Source organism: Oreochromis niloticus, linkage group LG1, assembly GCF_001858045.2.
Source record: "Oreochromis niloticus isolate F11D_XX linkage group LG1, O_niloticus_UMD_NMBU, whole genome shotgun sequence".
NCBI classification, from domain to species: Eukaryota; Metazoa; Chordata; class Actinopteri; order Cichliformes; family Cichlidae; genus Oreochromis; species Oreochromis niloticus.
Genome location: NC_031965.2, coordinates 34,320,091 through 34,339,024, shown reverse-complemented (window position 1 = coordinate 34,339,024; position 18,934 = coordinate 34,320,091). Strand labels below are relative to the sequence as shown.

General features: G+C 39.3%; 2 protein-coding genes across 2 annotated transcripts in view; one reads left to right on the top strand and one right to left on the bottom strand.

Moving 5' to 3' along the window:
- Positions 1–64: 64 nt before the first annotated feature.
- On the top strand, positions 65–11,128 carry LOC100701781 (multidrug resistance-associated protein 9). Its single transcript, XM_019360917.2, is given in 19 exon segments — positions 65–384; positions 1,558–1,703; positions 1,839–1,985; positions 2,345–2,492; positions 2,722–2,949; positions 3,469–3,642; positions 3,890–4,037; positions 4,450–4,598; positions 5,353–5,535; positions 5,692–5,918; positions 6,007–6,144; positions 6,294–6,483; positions 6,564–6,653; positions 6,776–6,965; positions 7,974–8,133; positions 8,215–8,293; positions 8,432–8,465; positions 8,468–8,538; positions 9,537–11,128. Coding segments are annotated over 19 exon segments (2,763 nt in total). The 5' UTR covers positions 65–336; the 3' UTR covers positions 9,750–11,128.
- Positions 11,129–18,934, bottom strand: part of abcc12 (ATP-binding cassette, sub-family C (CFTR/MRP), member 12) — a 22,170-nt gene continuing 14,364 nt past the window's right edge. Inside the window, exons 18-31 of the mRNA XM_005447719.3 lie at positions 18,563–18,613; positions 18,244–18,342; positions 18,047–18,150; positions 17,183–17,365; positions 16,841–17,067; positions 16,613–16,750; positions 16,285–16,474; positions 16,111–16,200; positions 15,815–16,004; positions 13,820–13,979; positions 13,663–13,741; positions 11,844–11,957; positions 11,409–11,573; positions 11,129–11,316 (exon numbers count right to left, since the gene is read on the bottom strand). Coding sequence (XP_005447776.1) covers positions 11,224–11,316; positions 11,409–11,573; positions 11,844–11,957; positions 13,663–13,741; positions 13,820–13,979; positions 15,815–16,004; positions 16,111–16,200; positions 16,285–16,474; positions 16,613–16,750; positions 16,841–17,067; positions 17,183–17,365; positions 18,047–18,150; positions 18,244–18,342; positions 18,563–18,613 — 1,883 coding nt within the window. The 3' untranslated portion in view covers positions 11,129–11,223. The remainder of the gene's footprint in view (positions 11,317–11,408; positions 11,574–11,843; positions 11,958–13,662; positions 13,742–13,819; positions 13,980–15,814; positions 16,005–16,110; positions 16,201–16,284; positions 16,475–16,612; positions 16,751–16,840; positions 17,068–17,182; positions 17,366–18,046; positions 18,151–18,243; positions 18,343–18,562; positions 18,614–18,934) is intronic.

Genomic DNA, 18,934 nt, shown 5'->3' with positions numbered 1-18,934 from the left:
CACTTGAGTCATGGTAAGCCGCATTTGTCGTCTCACATCTATGTTTCATTTGATGACCTCCATCCATGAGCAGCTCTCAGGGATTATTCTATCCTGATCAGTCAATCCAAATTTAGAATAATCCTTTTCCTCACTATGTTTTAAAAATCTGACTATTCTGCTGCCTAATATCAACAAAACTGGCAAATATAACAAGCTGATGATACATTCCTCCCAAAGTCACTTGTCTGTTGTAAAAGTCTACATAGCTTTAAAGACCACGTAGCCCATTGGTAAGGGCTCCTCTGCAGATCGATCGATTAGCGTCGCCTACTGACCAATCACCTCTCACGGAAGATGGCGTCGGCACGTGTGGAGCATCCTGCGGACTTAGTTGCGTGGGCGGTAAGAGGTCTTGAGAGACCGTGTTATCCCTTTGATTTTTGCATGAGCATGAGCCTAAAAGCGCACTGAAGTCTTGTAGACAACCTGTTGCTTACAACGGAGAGGCCGCAGAATTTCTTTATTGGAATATTGAAACTAAACATGCATTGCATAAGGAAAAATTGCAAGAATAAATCCAAATAATGGAGTCGTTCCTGTAATTACACTTACCAGTGCTTTATTGCCAGGACAGCGGCTTCCAGAAGCTCCTTAATTGTATTCAAAATCGCTGGAAATGTGCATGATCGGGGTGTACTCTGATTTATTTCTTATGTGACAATTTTTTTTAATTTTTTTTTTCTGCAGCAACTAGTGCTTTTAATCTGCTGGCCCGTAATTCAAATTTTGTGAAAGTTTTCTGATTCCTGTCCCTGTTCGTGATTGGTTATCTCCTGCCAGCAGCGACCCCCTTTGTGTGAACGTGCTCGCGGCTAAATTGGGAAAACCTGCGTTGATTTGCTGAGTCGTGAACCAGCGTCCTGAGAGTTGGTGGTTTTAGTGAAGCCGCGTAATGAAAAGACGTTTTGGGAGCCCTGAGCTTGGTTTTTAGAACAGGCCCGGTGTTTTGGCACAACTACACCGAGCTGAGCGATGTAGATGGGGCCATACTCACACAAACCAAAAACTAAACACCAATAAAATCAGAAATCGGGTGTACTACGTGTCATCGACCTCAGCAGCCTCTTATTTATTCCTCACAAGTTTGTAGCTCAATATGCGGTAAAGTTCTCTGGGTTTTGCTTACGTCGCTGGGGAGGGGCTGCTTGCATTCAAATAAATAAAGGGATCAAATTAAATCAAAGAAAAGGAGAGCATGGCGGAATAAAATGATGATCCGCTGTTTGATTTGCATGTAGTATAGGTATTCACTTTTGAAAAAATGTTTAAACAATTTCACTTGTGTCAGTTTGATTAATTTTGGTTGTTTAGGACATGAGGAGGTAATTCATTTTGTGTTTTCTGATCATGTTTCCATATCTACTAAAACTGTAATTAGGAAGTACAATTAATTGCTAGTTTAGATGACTGTTTCTTTTCTCTTTTTTTTCCTTTTTTGTTTGTTTGTTTCCAGATTTGTTACTTTGATTCAGCTTTTACGCATTTCTGTCTGTCTGTGTTTTTCTGACTCTTTAGGGAGAAGATGAGATCCACTTGGGACCTGTGTCTTTTGCCTCAGAAGATGCAGATAATGACATCAGGGAAATACCCCATCCTTGCCCACTTAGAAAATACCGACGGAGCATGCAGACCCTTATACCCTTCCGCTGTTCCTCACCAGAGTCAGTTTCATTGATGAAAGAGAAATTGCTAAATGTAACCTGTCTGCCAAATAAAAGTTACTTTCTTTGATATAGAATGTCTTCCTTGTACAGTACTCATTTGCTGTTTCTTATCTTTTTTCCCCTCTTGTCCAGGTCCCACGCTGTAGATAATGCAGGTTTAATATCATTTTCAGTCTTTTTGTGGATGATCCCCAAAATGTGGGCCATGTTCAAGAACGGGCTGGATACATCCGACCTACACCTGTCTCCTTTTGATGTAGCAGACATTAGCGCAAAAAGGTCTCTCTTGGCGGGTTCACATTTTTCAGCTGTCGTTTAAGGCATTAGTAGAATCTAACATTTCAATGGATGATGCATTTTGTGTACAAAGGGGATAAACAAGCATGTGGCAAAGAAACACCAGACGAAAGAGATGATGCACAACACGGAAGAAAGAAAGGGCTTTATTAGCAATATTAAGAGGAATAGACAGAAAACCACAGTAGGTCTGCTTGGGACATGGCACACCATTAATGTAGCTGCTGATGTGTAATGTAATGTAGCACCTTGAAGATAAGTCAAAGGAACAAGGCTGACTTGTCAAAATAAAATGCCAGACCATTTTTAGTGTACATGATATGATCGTGAGTGTTTTGCAGGCTCCAGAGGCTATGGAATGAAGAAGTGGCAAGGAGAGGTTTGGAGAATGCCTCACTGATTTGGGTGACTCTTCGTTTTCAAAGAACTAGACTGATTCTGTCCGCCCTTGTCTCTATTCTTGCCATGTTGGCGGCCTTTTTGGGGCCGGTGAGTTGTCATCTGTATTTTCAGACTTTGACCCTCTGACATTTGCCTAAACGTTTTATTTATTGTAAATCGCATTTGACTTCAAAAATAGTGGTTCATAAAAAGAACAAATGAGTTCTCTAAATTGTAATGCATCATTGTAATGTTTAGAAACTGTTTAGAGTACTTAATTGCATTTTTAGAATTTCTGCTCTCTAAAGTGTATCAAGCATTTTGTCTGTCCCTTCAGGCGGTCGTCGTTTATAAGATCTTAGACTACGTTAGTGACCCAGGAGAAACCAGTGGTGTTGGTTTGGCTTTTGCATTGTTCACCACAGAGTTGCTCAAAACTTCCATGATATCTTTGCAGTGGGCATTAACACTGCGTACGGCCATCAGATTGAAAGGTGCCTTATGCTCTTTGGGCTTCCAGAAAGTCACATCTCTGCGAGTACCTGGCGACGTCTCAAACGGAGAGGTAAAGACTGGTTTACACACAGAGAATTCACTTTACCTACACTGCTGTGAAAAGTGGCTTAGTCAAAGTCTAGACTTGAATCTAACTGAGATGCATTGGCATGACCTTAAATAAGTCGTTCATGCTTGAAAATTCTCCAATGTGGCTGAATTACAACATTTCTGTTAAGAAGAGTGGGCCAAAATTCCTTCACAGTGATGTGAAAGACTCATTCCCATTATTACAAATATTTGATTACGGTTCTTCCTCTCAAGGGTGGCACAACCACCTATCACTTTTTACTTTTTCATATAGGGACAGGTGCGTTTGGAGAACTTTACCTTAATAAATTAAAGCACAATTTAAAAACATTAATTTTGTGTTTATTTTGGTTATTTTTGTCTAATATTAAGATTTGTTTGATCCAAAACACATGCGTGAGAAAATAAGATACTTTTTCAGTACATCTTCTCACATTTGGTGTATTATGAAAAACGGCTGAAATATAAGCTTTCCTTTTCTCATTTTTCTTTAATGTAGATTCTTAATATTTTGACCAATGTTGGACACACGGTTTTTGAGGCAGTTGTGAATGGGAGCTTTGTGATGTCCACCCCTGTACTCTTTGTTGCGGGCATTTGTTATGCCTGGAACATTCTGGGCTACACCGCACTTATTGGAGTCTTCATCTACCTCATCTTTATTCCCATTGAAGTATGTACACGAAGTTAATAAAGTGAGATAGATAAATACAAAAAGGGCTCTGATTGAGGTAAGCATTACAGTAAATGTTGTAATGTAGATTAACTATGACAGAATTTGCCCAACATAATATTGGGTATGTAGTTTAATATGCTGAAACCTGTGCTGTGAGGTCTAAGTCATCATTGCGAAATACCCTTACCTTCTACTTTTAGAATCTTTGCAGTCAGGGGACTAATTTATTTTTCTTCATTTCTAGTATCTCTTGGCACATCTCACAAATGTATTCAAAACAGAAGCCATGGTAATAAAAGACAGACGTGTTCATACAATGACTGAGATTCTCAACAGCATTAAGCTAATCAAGATGTACGCCTGGGAAGATTCTTTTGAGATGAAGATAGCAGGTAAGTCGAGCAGCTGTGGCCCATTTGGCAGCACTTCCATTTATCTAGTAATATCACATATCGCATGCATTATTTATAGACTCCCATTTGTTTAGATACAAAATCAGGCTTGTAATCATGTTGCTAGATGCACAAGAGGTGATGTGCATTAAGTGTGAAGCTGCAAAGTCTCACATCTAAAGCAACACACCTACACAGAAGGGTTCCCTTATATAGATTGCAAATGAATATAAAGGTGTCTACATCCAACCATATCGGCATATATCAGAAGGTTCTTAATGTTTCTAGTAGTTCATGACTTAACAGTTGCAATGAATGAAATGTGTGAGTGCTCTGGATGTGTGTTAGGGTGCGTCTACAAAGAATAATGAAAGTAGCAGACGAAAGGCAAAACAAACTTTCTTTCTTACAGAGTTGAGGAAACTTGAAAAGAAACTAGTACAGAAGATCGTTGAAATCCAGAGTATTAATAGCAGCTTGACCATGGGCATCAGCACCATTGCCACTGTTTTCACCTTTCTCATCCACACTTTGTTGGGGTTACCACTGAAAGCATCTGACGTAAGTAGCACAGCTCTGTAGCAATATTATGCAGTAACACAGCCTCTGTTAGCATTTTCACTGGGTAATTTGGATAAGTTAGTAGAGATGAACTGAGAAGAAAACTGCAAGAATCCTGTAAGAAGGCTTGGTCTACTGACAGAAAAGGTCTAAGATATAAATTGACGGCTGTTGTTGTGACTTACACACTCCTACTGCCAATATCTCAACGTTGGATTCATCAGCAATCAAGTTTCTTTCTAATTGCCAGTTATTTTTGAAAATGTTTATTTTGACCTAGTCCAAGCATTTCTCCTTGAAACAACTTGATGTATTGATCTTCTGTTGGTTTTGTTACTTTTTATTGGAATACCTGAGGCTCATCTTTCAGCTTGGAGACAGTGTAAAAATTTCAGCAAGGGTTTTAGTTGTCACTTGAGTAAGTGTCATCCCTGAAACATAAGAAATCAGTTTGAGGAAATCTTGAGGAAAAGTAACTGATGCTCACAAAGCAGGAGATGAAATCCTGTGGTAACTTTGTATATCTGAGTGTCAAGAACTTGAGTGAGAAGTATTGTGATTTAAAATCCAGAGAGCCACACATTATAGACCAAGCCTGGCAGACGTAGGAGGCGAAAAATTGTTTCTGACTCCTCAAATTCTGCTTATTTCTAGTTTTAGGAAATAATATTTCATCATGTGAAATGTCGTTTATGTCGGCTTTGTCTGACTTCACTAACTTTTCATTTTTATTTTTTATTTTTTTATTTCCAAGTCATCCAGTAACACAACTGCAGTCCAGGGAGAAATCTCTCAAAATCCACACCTTCACTTCTACCAGGTTATTTATGCTGCAACAGTGGTTGTCATTGTTGTACTTTCCATTGTGAAATCCATAATCTACACTTATTTCACCTTGAAGGCCTCCTGCAAATTCCATGACATGCTGTTCAAAAAGGTACTGTGAAATCTCAGCACCATAGAAATCTATACTAGTCATCATTACACATGGTCATTTTGAATATGGATAAGGGTTTACTTATCACAAATGTATTGAATCCAAAACTGGGAACGTTTACTAGCTACAAATAAACAGTTTGTTTTCCTATTGCAGATTATTGATAGTCCAATGAGTTTCTTTGACACAACTCCAACGGGCCGACTTCTAAATCGTTTCTCTAAAGATCAAGACGAAGTGGAAACTGTCCTTCCTCTTGTCATGGATTCTTTCTTCCAGTGTTCTCTACTCGTCGCATTCACAATTGCTGTCATCTCAGTTATTTTCCCCGCCATGCTTGTAGTTGGAGTTATTATGGCAGCTTTTGTTGCCTTTACTGTCTTGTGAGTTTATGCTGGTTAAATCTATAAAAAACACTTACTGACAGTAACAGGTCCTCTAAGGTACTATATATCTGTGCCTTCTCTGCAGTATATTCCAGAAGAGTATACGTCATATGAAGAATCTAGAAAACATCAGTCGCTCTCCATGGTTCTCTCTAACCACCTCAACTTTGCATGGCCTCAGCACCATCCATGCCTATAATAGAAGAGACAGCCTTATAGAACAGCAAGTTTCTGAAATTTGTTACTAGGCTATCACCTCTTGCTTTTGCAATGTTTTTGATACAACACATTGTAAATTGCATGTTTCTTTGGGGGGTGACTGTGGACAGTGGGATGTTCAAAAACTCTGCCCTATCCTGTTTCATATTACAGGTTCAATATCTTGAGTGATATCAACTCCAAATACCTTTTCATGTTTAGTGCTGGCACACGTGCATTCGCCTTCTGCCTGGAATTGATGGCTGCTACTACAACACTGTTTGTGGCTCTCTTTGTAGTGCTCAGCAGTAACGACTTAATCAGTCCATCCTTGAAAGGCCTCGCAATATCCTATTCCTTGCAGGTACATTTGGACAGCACATGAATCCATGTTCATTTTGCTTTTCAGACATGGATTTACATCATTTTTAAACTTATTTTCAGTTGACAGGCATGCTTCAATATGTAGCCAGACTCTCGATAGAAGTGGAAGCAAGATTCAACTCAGCAGAACGGCTCCAGGAATATGTCACGGTCAGACTCATGTCCTGCAATCATCCATCTGTCATTGTTTTGCTGAGACCAAGGCCAAAGTTCATTAAATATCCTACAGCCCCATCTGCTTGATCCCTAAAAGCTTTTAATTGTGTTTGCAGAATTGTAAGTCTGAGGCTCCCAGGCATGTTAAGGAGACTCAGATCCCACAGGACTGGCCTAGCAGTGGGGGCGTCTCCTTCGTAGACTATAAGATGAGGTACAGAGAGAATACACCAATTGTCCTGAACGGCATTGATTTCCACATTCAACCTGGAGAGAAGCTGGGCATCGTGGGAAGGACTGGTTCTGGTAAGGCTCTGGGTTCAGTAGCTGTTTCTCTTGTTGATTTCATTTGGTCTTTGGGTGATGATGATTTACAATAATACACCCTAGAAATGATGATAAATACATGAACTAGTTTTTCAGCATCACTCTGAGACAGGATATTTAATTTTAGAGTGTGCAAATATAAGAAGGCAGTCCTACATAGTTGTTTAATATCCTCGTTGTTACTGGAGGCCAAGGTAATGCCATCCAGGGTATCTGGCTGTGTTTCTAAGATAAGGCAGTGCACAACAACCTCAGTTTTTTCTGAATTTAGAAGCAGGGAATTGGAGGTGATCCAGGTTTTAATGTCTTTAAGAGATTCCTGTAACTTAATTAATTGGTGTGTGTGTCAACAGGCTTCATAAGTCTGGGTATCATCAGGCAATGAAAATGTATGCTATTTATTATAACACTGCCTAAGGGAAACTCATATATTGTAAACAGAAATGGTCCCACCACAGAACCCTGTGGAACTGTAACAGCATCAAACGCGGAGGTCGACTGTAAGAGGCCAGAAGAAAACAATTTGCCACCTTCACTTGTTCCTTTTCTGTACTGTGAGCTCTGAAAGTTGACTGAAACTGCTGTTTTGCTTTCAAGAATTTTTGAGATAAAGTTAGAGACTGGCCTATAATTGGCTAAGATAGCTGGGTCAAGTGATGGCTTTTAAATAATGGTTTAATTACTGCCTCATTAAAGGCCTGTGGTAAATAACCCATTAATAAAGATAAGCTGATCATAATTAAGATTGAATCATTAGTTAATAGTAGGAGGGCTTTTTTATTGTTATTGTTGCTATTATTCCCCCACCCCAACCCTCTAAGGTAGATGGTACCCCTGCCTACACCTGGTTTTGCTGAAAGTTTAGTGATTGACTCTAAATCCTCCCGTATTCCTGATTTCAAATAATATTTTATGTAGCACATTTTAATGTAAATTTTACCGTTGTAGGTTAATTCAGCTACTCTAATCTGCGGTTTGCATCTGTAGGGAAATCCTCTTTAGGAGTAGCTCTATTTAGACTTGTGGAGCCTGCAGCAGGAACCATGCTGATAGATGGGGTGGACATCATGTCCATTGGCCTGCAAGACCTGCGTAGCAAATTGTCTGTGATTCCTCAGGACCCTGTGCTATTTGTTGGTACAGTCAGGTAACCTTGGCCAACCCATAAATCTCACATTGGTCTGACCACTGTGGATCAGTAACTGGCTAATGACCCCCATCCCTGCAGGTACAACTTGGACCCCTTTAATAAATACACTGACGAGGAGATCTGGGCAGCGCTCGAGAAGAGCTACATGAAGGACTCGGTATGTGTTGAGTGCAACATGAAAGTTGGTACATTTCAAATTCCTATATAGCCTCTTTTTTTTTTCTGCTCTATTTGTTTGTATACATGATGAATTAGGATACTGGAGTGGAAGCTGTAATGTGATTTGTTTCCTCAGATCTCAAAGCTGGAGGGGAAGCTTGAAGCACATGTTATGGAGAAAACTTCTCCGTAGGCCAGAGACAGCTGATCTGTATGGCTAGAGCCTTACTCCGTAACTCCAAGGTCAGAGTGCACTTTTTTTGGGGGGGGCTTGATGATTTGTCACCTGGCTGGGACATGCTGTCACATACTGCATTCACACAACTGTTCAGAGCTTGTGATGCCAGTCAAAGCAATTTCCTGTGATTCTGTCAATATGCACTGCACTGTCCTTAAACATCACAAATCTGTCCTGATTTTAATTTTTTTTTTTTTTCCCCCTTAAGGTCATCAGTACAATGTTTAGATCCCTCTTTAGAAGTACCCCTCAGCCTTAAAAGCCTGATAGGGTATTGTCGTCACTCCGCAGGGCAGATGGACAGCGTGTACACCTAAGTTTGTGAATGCTAATTGAGATTGAGGTGACGTAGGAGCGTCAAATTGAGACCAGAGACATATTTTCTAAAAATCTCAGACAGAGTTGAATCTCAAATTTCTAAAAATCTTGCGAGTACGAAAACTTGAGAACGAGGTGACGTAAGATTTTGAAATTGATACATAGGTGTGTCTGCTAGGAGGCTGAGTGTCACCACTGGCAGTCGCCAGTATTTTGTTTTTGTCTGGGTTTTTTTTGTTTGTTTGTTTGTTTTCCTCTTTACATGCCCACTGCAACATAATCTTCACTCGGCATCTGTTAGAGAGGTCTGCAACCCTGCAACTTTCTGTGGAAAAAATACAAAGAAATGACTTTTTTAAAATTTATTATTATTTATTATTTTTACGGACTTCTCCGATTCATAATGGGACTTTTCAGAAATCCAAAATTAGCAGCCGTGCTCAAAATGGCCCAGAGGTGAATGAGAATGACAGTGAATGAATGAGAGGCCAAATTGAAATTGGTTAAGGGTTATGATTATTATGGACCTGTTCTTCAAACTACTCTGTAATGTCTCACATTTGTGTGAGATTGCTAATCGCCACGTTTGTATTTAGAAAGTATGGGTGTTTTATGTATTGTGACATGCTGTCCTCCTTTCAAACTGTTTTTGCTTATACTAATGGTCTGTCCTCTTGTTGAGCAGATCATTCTTTTGGATGAAGCCACTGCCTCCATAGATGCAGAGACAGATGCTCTGATCCAAAACACCATCCAAGAAGCCTTCCGTAATAGCACTATGCTCACGATAGCTCATCGGATCAGCACTGTGATGCAAGCAGATCGTATTCTGGTCATGGACAATGGACAGGTAACAACCCCAAATATGCACAGATTAAGTAAATATGAGGATTCATGAATGACAATCATTGTATTGGGGGGGAGGGATCAACCTAAGAAGAGCAGCATACACAAAAGCACCCAACATTCTTAAAACCAATTTCAAAGTCAGCTTAAATACGCCCTGGAGTGCATCCATTGGCTACAGGACTCAGAACTCAGCCAATAGGATCAGCAGGTGGGAATGGTGGAACTAAGAGGTCAGAACCTGTCACTCAGCCAATAACTGAGTTTTATTTACGCTAGCAGATTTTTTTTGTTTATTTGTTGTGACATCTTTGAGTTTTTCATTTGTTTTGTTTTGTAAACTAATAATAATAATGATGATAATGATGATGATGATAATAATAATAAATTGCTTGCTTTTCTTTTACGTCATCTGCCCTGTATATGTGTGTTGTCTCCTCCACCACCTCACCTTTTGATCCCGAGCCTTAAAGTTAAAAAAGAACAGTATCTCTAACATTACATTTACTGGTTAGAGTAAAACATCTGAAATTGTTTTTTGAAATAGAAATAAATCTAGCATAGATTTACATTGAAAGGTTAAGCGTGCTAGCTCTCCTCACAGCACCTACAGGTGGTGTTAATGCTGTAAAATCTCCAGTGAAAGCCATAATTTGATAATGTGCCATTTCTCAGCTTTCTTCCTAGAATATATTCTTTCCAGCTGCTTTGGATTACACTGCTGATAAGAGATTTGTTGGCTTTATTATTCAACTGTCCTACGTCACCAACTGTCACTCATAAAACGAAACTACAATTTATTTGGTTACATTTGCTGAGTGTTGGGCAGCAGCTTTGGTGACATGCAGCAGGATGCAGCCAGCAGGTGGCAGCATATAGATACACTTGTAAGCCCTATTCATCCATACGTTTGTTGACTGCATATCCATTATAGGGTTGCTGGTGCCCTCGTAGCCCCACAACCTGTAAAAATAAAGGTAATCTTGCTATATATAGTATATATAATTTATCTTTTTTAAAAATACCAATTAATACTGAAACATACAAATTTAAGTAATTTACTAGCACAGATCTTATCAGGGTCATTTTTATATACCTACACTTTGAAATTTACAATGCATTTTTTAATGTCTCACAAAAAACAAAATAAAAAACAGGAGACTTTCTTTGCTGCCATTGAATGTAATTTAAGACTTGGCAAATTCATAACTTAACTAAAATATAACGTGCATAAGAAGTCATCTCATACGAAATATGAAGGGAAACCCAGTAAAGTACAGTGCTCATTCTTTTATATCAGCAGACAGGAGAGATAAATACATAACTATTTACAAAGTTCAAAAACTATGTTGTCTTTCCTGCACTGCTATCAGTTTCCATCTCTGCTGCTCAGTTACATCTCATACAAGCACACCAGAAAAGATTGTAGCATCACAGTACAGACTTCAATATGGCTGTGTATATGGATAGCTGTTATGGACATGCCCAGTGACTACTATGCAGCAGTTTTTTGGATGTCCTTCTGTTCATGAGTTTACTGTATTAGCAGCTGTCAGGAGTGATGAGAACAGAGAGTCTGGCCGTTGCTTCAGCACATCTGGATGGTCTAATTCTGCCACCTGTCGAACAGAACACTTAGTGAGTTTAAGTTAGAGATTGTGTAAACATCATCTTTGATTTGTGTTCATTTGTGATTTTTTTTTTTTGGTACCTGCCCATTGTCCATGACCAGAATACGATCTGCATGCATAACAGTGTTGATGCGATGCGCTATGGTGAGCATGGTGCAGTCTTTGAAGGCATCTTTGATGGTGTTTTGAATTAGAGCATCTGTTTCTGAATCAATGGATGCTGTGGCTTCGTCTAAAAGAATAATCTGCCAAAAAATAACCAGCGTAATGGTGGTCAGAAAGAAGAAAACAGTGGATGGCAAAAGTGTCATAAAATACAAAAATGTTTACAGTGCTTATGTTATTATACACTTTGAACGCACACAATGGTAAAGTAATTAATGGAATTATTGATAGAGACATCACAAGCTAATGTGACAGCACTATCCCAGCCAATAAACTGTGTATTAACAATAAAACTAAAAATGCAAATTAAATTTAGTATCATCAAGAAAGTGTCATATGTGTGTACACACCTTGGAGTTACGGAGTAGAGCCCTAGCCATACACATCAGTTGTCTCTCACCAACAGAGAAGTTCTCTCCATTTTCCAACACTGGTGCCTGTAGCCTTTCTTCCAGCTTGGCGATCTGATGGAATAAAATCATATTTAACAGCACTAATTTTGGTACTGCCATTCATACCCCTTGCTAACATAAAGAGGATATTCACAGCAAAAAAAGCCCACAAAATAAACTACAAAGTTGTATAATCCTTGTCTAAGGCAAGGCAAGGCAATCAAAAGTTTGAACTCTTATATAGAGCCAGTGAAATGGAAAAAAGAGGTGTATAGCCTAGATGGCTGAGGAACAGAATAACCTAAGTGTTGAAAGCAAGAGCACATGAACTGCTGGCAATGCAGACAGGTGTTGATGCTTGAGAGGATCACCTTAAGACACAACACAAAGACTGGACCACTCAGGAGGGCTAGTGTTAGCTGAGAGGCAGAACAACTAGACTCCCTGGAGGAAGCAAAAGCAGGAACATAGGGAACACCTACAGTGAAGCCTGACTGGTACACCTTGCCCTCAGGTGGGTGTGCTCGAACAGATAGGTGGGAATAACTATTGGCACTCTAAGGTGCATGAATTGGATAATTAAAGTAGGAGTAAGATGTGGTGTGGACAGAAGTCTGGAAAACATAACAGCAAGGGGCTGCTGACTGGTGACACTGCTTATGGCTAGTTGGCTGCAACCTAAATGAAAAAAGAGCTAATCACTCTGAAGCTGTCAAACCAGAGATTAGCCAGGAAAAAAAATCAGACAGGTGGCTATTTGGTTGTGGCTGACTAGAAAGGAGATTGGCTATTTCTTTCTAGCTTGCAACCCCCATGCTAGTCTTGGATTAAGGACTACTAGAGTTCATTTTTGCCAGAAAGGAATACCTGAGTGTATTCTGTGATAAGAATTTAGACATGCCAGAACCTTATCAAACTTGTTGTAATAAAAATGTTTAGGGTTTACTACTTCCTGTTAGGATGCCTGGGTCGTTGACCCAGGGCTTTTGAGTTTATTATATTATTTATCTTTTCTAGTCTTTGGTTTCTTTGTTAGAGTTCTTTCTTATGGGTTATGTCTCTGTGTTATCCTTAGTTGTTATATCCCCGTGTCCAGCTAGTGTCTATGTCTGCCCTACGTCTCTGTTCCCTCTGTTGCAGTGCGTGCGTGGGAGTCTGTCTTTAGTTCAGTCTGTGTCATGTTTCCTGTTTTATTTTGAAGGTCCTTGTCTGATGTTAATGTATCTGGTTTTGCTTCCCCTTGTCTCGTTAGGCCTAATTTGCCGCAGCTGTGTTTCCCTCCTGTTGTCCATTCCCTGATTGCTCCCTCTATGTATTTAAGCCCTGTGTTTGAGTTTGTCATTGTTGCGATCTACTAAACATGTGCCTGGACAGAGTGTACTATAATGGTACACAGAGGAAGGTGAACTAAATGTAGGGCACTGGGGGGAAAAGAAGTCCAAATTCCAAATATGCAGAGCTAGTCAGAGAGTAAACAATACTGGCAAGTGGCAGAAAAATTGTTAAAAATCTAATAACTGAGAGCTAACTAAAGGAAAAAAAGAACAGAAGTAAAACTAAATAAACGTCATGAACATAGGATGTGCTAAAAAAAATGAACATAAAATATATTTTTGCCTCTCGGGCTATTCCATATTCTTTTAGGGCTATACTAATCAGACGTGTCACAGAGACTGCAGTCTTATGTGTTGTGGGTTTTAGTTTTTGTCAAAGCAAAATCTTGGATAAAAGCGAGTGGCAAAACAAACAATAAGAGTATACAATACTGATAACATACTGAGTCCTTTATATAGGTCTTCTCCAGTGCTGCCCAAATCTCCTCATCAGTGTAGTTATTAAACGGGTCTAGGTTGTACCTGTAGGAAAAACAGCTCTTTATCTAGTGACTGACATGCAGGAGTAAAATCAGTGATTCTGTACTTCTGGTTCACTACCTTACTGTACCGATGAACAGCACAGGGTCCTGAGGGATGATGGACAACTTGCTGCGCAAATCCTGCAGGCCAATGGACATAATATCAACTCCGTCTATCTTTATGGTTCCTGCTGCAGGCTCTACTAGTCTGAATAGAGCTACTCCTAAAGAGGATTTCCCTACAGACACAAAGCACAGAGCAGAGTAGCTATAGCTATCAAGAAGAGCTGAGTAAAATTGTAATCTGGACTATGGAATAATTAGGAATTCACTGCTATAATAATTACAACCCTGTTTCCCAAAAAAGGAAACTGTGTAAAATGTAAATAAAGACAGATTTAATTTAACATATGAATGTTTAAAGTTATACATTTTAATGGATAAACAACAAATTATCTTTCATCTTAATCAATGGTTGGGAATAAGGAGACCATCACTAAATGGAATCAGAAACATTTTTTTTTTCTGAGTCCAGTTTCAACCAAGGTCAGTAAGCACTTTTTGTTAGTGCGTCCATTGATAAAAGATCAAACTCCTACAGTGCTAAACTACAACAGCATGGCGGCCTACTCAAAGAACCATCGGTCTAAACTGGTCTTCCTACAGTCCAGAACTGTCACCTACTAGCAAATTATAAAACATGAAATATGACAAAGATGGCTTCAAACTGCACAGCTTCTATATCAAGTGAGTCTGGGAAAACATTTTGCTTTCAAAGTCTTATTTCTTTATCACTTATTGTTAAAAGATGAGCTAATTAGCAGTAAATGTGCAATATGCCAACTTACTACTTGTATCCAATCAAAAAGAGATCATTGCATTGTGTTTAAAAAGTGTCACAACTGTCTTGGAAATAGGGCTGCCACGATTAGTCGACTAGTCACGATTACGTCGACTATCAAAATCGTCGACGACTGATTTAATAGTCGACGCGTCGTTTGAAGCTTTCTAAGATCACAAAAGACGCAGGAATAAGTAGTAGGATTTAAGAGTGTAATAACGGACTGAAACAGAAGATGGCAGCACTGCATTTACAAGGATGCCAGCTGCCATTAAACCCCGAAGAAGAAGAAGAAGTAGCTCTGTCCCAGAATTCATAGCGCAGCCCAGCTCAGTTTCCAACAATGGCGGGAGCTAGTTAGTTTTAATATTACTGTTATTATTCTTTCTGGGTCACAAAATAAACGTTTAACATATTTTCAGGCGAGAATGCAACTGTGTAAACCTCAAATATCTGGTCAGTTTATCAAGACACCACATATTTTCAAAAGCGCTCCGACATTTTCGGAGACGTCTGTTAACTACTAGCTCAATAGCTAGCCGGGGGCAAGGCTCACTACAGCCCGTGAGAACACCGGACTCCCGGCAAATCGTTTTCAAACCCACCGCCGTCTTTCGCTACTCAGGTTTAACATACATAAGTCACTTAGATAACTTAAAAATGTTATTGTTTGGCTTTTTTAGTATTTAATTTGTTCCTGAGTAAATCGGTTTGGCTGAGATTAAAGTTATAGTTTTTACACAGCTGAATAAACGTCAAGCAGACAACTGGTTATCAGAAGTGTGAGATGCTCCAGAATATACTCCGGTGTCCTGTTATATTTTAGATAGCAAGGAGTTTATTAAACTTCAACAAAAAAATCTGCAAATTTCATTAACATTTAATAAACTATCATCTTGTCTTTATTTTTAGTTAGCACATATCTTAAACACTTAAAGCTGTAAGCTAATGATAGTTATATAAGAGCAGATGCATGCTGGCGCAATAAGCTGTACGTTTTACGTTCAATGGATGCATGATCTGATTAGTCGACTAATCGCAAAAATAATCGGTGACTAGTCGACTATCAAAATAATCGTTTGTGGCAGCCCTACTTGGAAACAGCATTGCTGTAATATCTAATGTTTTTTAACTGCATAATTATTTAAATATTTCTAATTAACACATAATTTTTAAATATCCCACTGAATAAAAATTAAGAAAAAGTAATAGCTACTAAATTCGGGGCCTTACCAGAGCCAGTCCTTCCCACGATCCCCAGCTTCTCTCCAGGTTGAATGTGGAAATCAAGGCCGTTTAGGACAATTGGTGTATTCTCTCTGTACCTCATCTTATAGTCTACGAAGGAGACGCCCCCACTGCTAGGCCAGTCCTGTGGGATCTGAGCCTCTTTAACATGCCTGGGGGCCTCAGACTTACAATCCTGCAAATAAAAAAATTAATTTTTTGAGTGAGGCAAACAGAGGAAATTTGGGGTTTGGTCTTGGCAAAACCATGAAAGATGGATAGTTTCCGGAGAGAAATCTGACCATGATGTATTCCTGCAGTCGCTCCACTGAGTTGAACCTTGCTTCCACTTCCGTTGACTCTCTTACTACATATTGAAGCATGCCTGTCAACTGGACAACACACAAAAGTTCTAACAAAACACAAACACACATTTCAACATGACTTAGACGTATAACTCTGCTCTCCTTATTTACCTGTATGGTATAGGATATGGCCAGGCCTTTCAAGGATGGAGCGATAAAGTCATTACTGCTAAGCACTACAAACAGAGACACCAACAAGGTCATAGTAGCAGCCATGAAGTCCAGCCAAAAAGAAAGCCATCGGGTGCCAGAATGAAACAATAAAAAGTGATTTGAGTTGATGTCATTCAGGGAATTGAACCTACAATATGACACAATGACATGATGAGAGTTGAGATCACACTCCTGTAGAGCACCAATCAAAGAACACATCATTTACAGACTGACCAGTAATAGAGAGACTTTTACTTGTTTTTGTGAAGGAGTTCTGGTGTCTTACATTTCTATGTGACTGTTTCTTGTGTTGTAAGCATGGATGGTGCTGAGGCCCTGCAGTGTAGAAGTCGTTAGTGAGATACAGGGAGAACGGCTGATGTTTTCCATCTTCTTCATATGACGAATACCCCTTTGGAATAGGCTGCAGATAAATTAAAACAAATGTTGATCGACTTGTACCTTAGTCAACTATTTGCTCTCGCACTAAGCCAATTTTTAAAACTTAACTCACAAGAGAATGAGGGTAAACAACGCTCCCATGACAACCACAGCCACAAGCATGTACGGAAAAACGGATGCGATGATGATAATTGTGAATGTGACGAGAAGACAAAACTGCAGGAAAGGATCCATGTGAAGAGGAAGCACAGTGTCCACCTCTTCTTGATCTTTAGAGAAACGGTTTAGAATTCGGCCCGTTGGAGTTGTGTCAAAGAAACTCATTGGACTGGCAATAATCTGTGAGAGGAAAATACAAACAACAAAAATAATCATTTATTGAATCATTGAGCAGTTAATCTGTGTTTCAATTGGTCATGTTGAATGGTAAACACTGGGGATTATTTCTGGGTACCTTCTTGAACATTGTGTCGTGGAGTTTGCAGGAGGCCCTCAAGGTGACATAAGTAAAAAAGAAGCATTTGATGAGGGCAAGTACCACCATGATGAGCGTCATCACACCATAAATCGTTTGGTAGTAGTGCAGGTCTGGATTTTTTGAGATGTCACCTGAATCTGAACCTGGGTTAGTCGATGACTGCGATAAAACAGACAAAATATCTTTTGTTAGTGGAGAGAGAGTGGACTTGGCGTGTCAATCATTTCGGTGGGTCCTTCTTGAACTGTCATCTTGAGTGACAAGCCACAGCTAGAGAGCAGGTTTCTAATACAGCAGTGCATGGAAACTAATTTTTTTTACATCAAAGACAGGAAGTTTTTGAAAAAATTCATTAACCGTGAAATAGGAAGACTACTTTCCAGATCCTGAATTTGCTAAATAAAGAACATAACACTCCAGCATGCAAAGGTACTGTTAAAGAACAATGTTTAGTAGTAATGGTGGTGGATCGCAAGTTGCTCTTTAAACAACTGTTCCAGGACATGGTTCGGGTTAGGGTCAAGCTAAACAAGCATAAAGGGTAGACTAAGATGTGCCAGTATTCTGTGTACTGATAGGCTGGAATAATACGAAAGTGTACCACTAAGAAATGTGCTAGCTGAAATATTATGTTCTTCATCACATTGGTTCTGCCCAGACCATTCAGTTAGCACTCTGTTCTTTACAGGTATGCTTGACCCTGTAAAAAGGTTCACACTGCAGCAGTATAATGAGCACATCCAATAATCCAGTGACTGAGAGCTCATTGTTATTTCACCCAAGCTGTTGATACACGATGAGATTATTATTGTGTGAATGCTAGAGAGACAGGATTCTCACCCCATTACCCTTTCCAAGCCAGAAGCTGAGCCACCAGTTGCTGAAGGCTGTGGATCCAATCATCAGGACAATGTTCAGGACAGCGAGAAAGACGAGAATGTAGCCTGTAGCAGAGAGTTACAGCACAACTATTAAGTACATATTAGTATACATTACTGCTCAAAATCATGTAAATGCATGTGTGTGTTGTATCAGACCTCCAGCTGCTTGACAGTACCGGTGGTAGGTTCTTAAGGAGACAGCACCCTCCGTGAAGGACTCTTCACGGACTAGCTGGTCATCAGACTTGACAGGAGCTTAAAACGGGGAAAATATTTTAATAGTCGTAACAGGATTAGTGACTTCCATTTGCATTTACATGCATCACATGTGCATTTCCATTATAAAAAATATCTAAAAATCTAAAGTATTGCTTGGTGTAACACAGGGCATCACATAACAACTAAATATGTAATAGTGAAACAGCTGACAAACCCTGGGATGACACTCAGAATTAAGTGAACTTTAAAGTCTTACGCTTTTGCTCAGCTGTTGTTTCATGATCCTTTTCATCTGACATGTCAAATGCTGAAAGGAAGCATAGAAGTAATTTTATCATTCTACTAATCACAACAATTGACTTAAATTATCATTGACCACATATTGTAAGACATAACTACAAAGAGTTGAACCACAGACCCCTACAGCAAGGAAATCTGGAAACTAATCACTTGTATCTATAGAGGGAAGAGTCACTTTAAATAATACAACTGGGATCAAACATTTCTATCCTGACCTATTGCAGGTCACTGAATGTTTTGATGCGTATAAATATGATAGTAATGTTATGTCATGACCTTCACAGGTCATATTTTTGGTGCAACATTACACTTTCAAAACACATGAAAA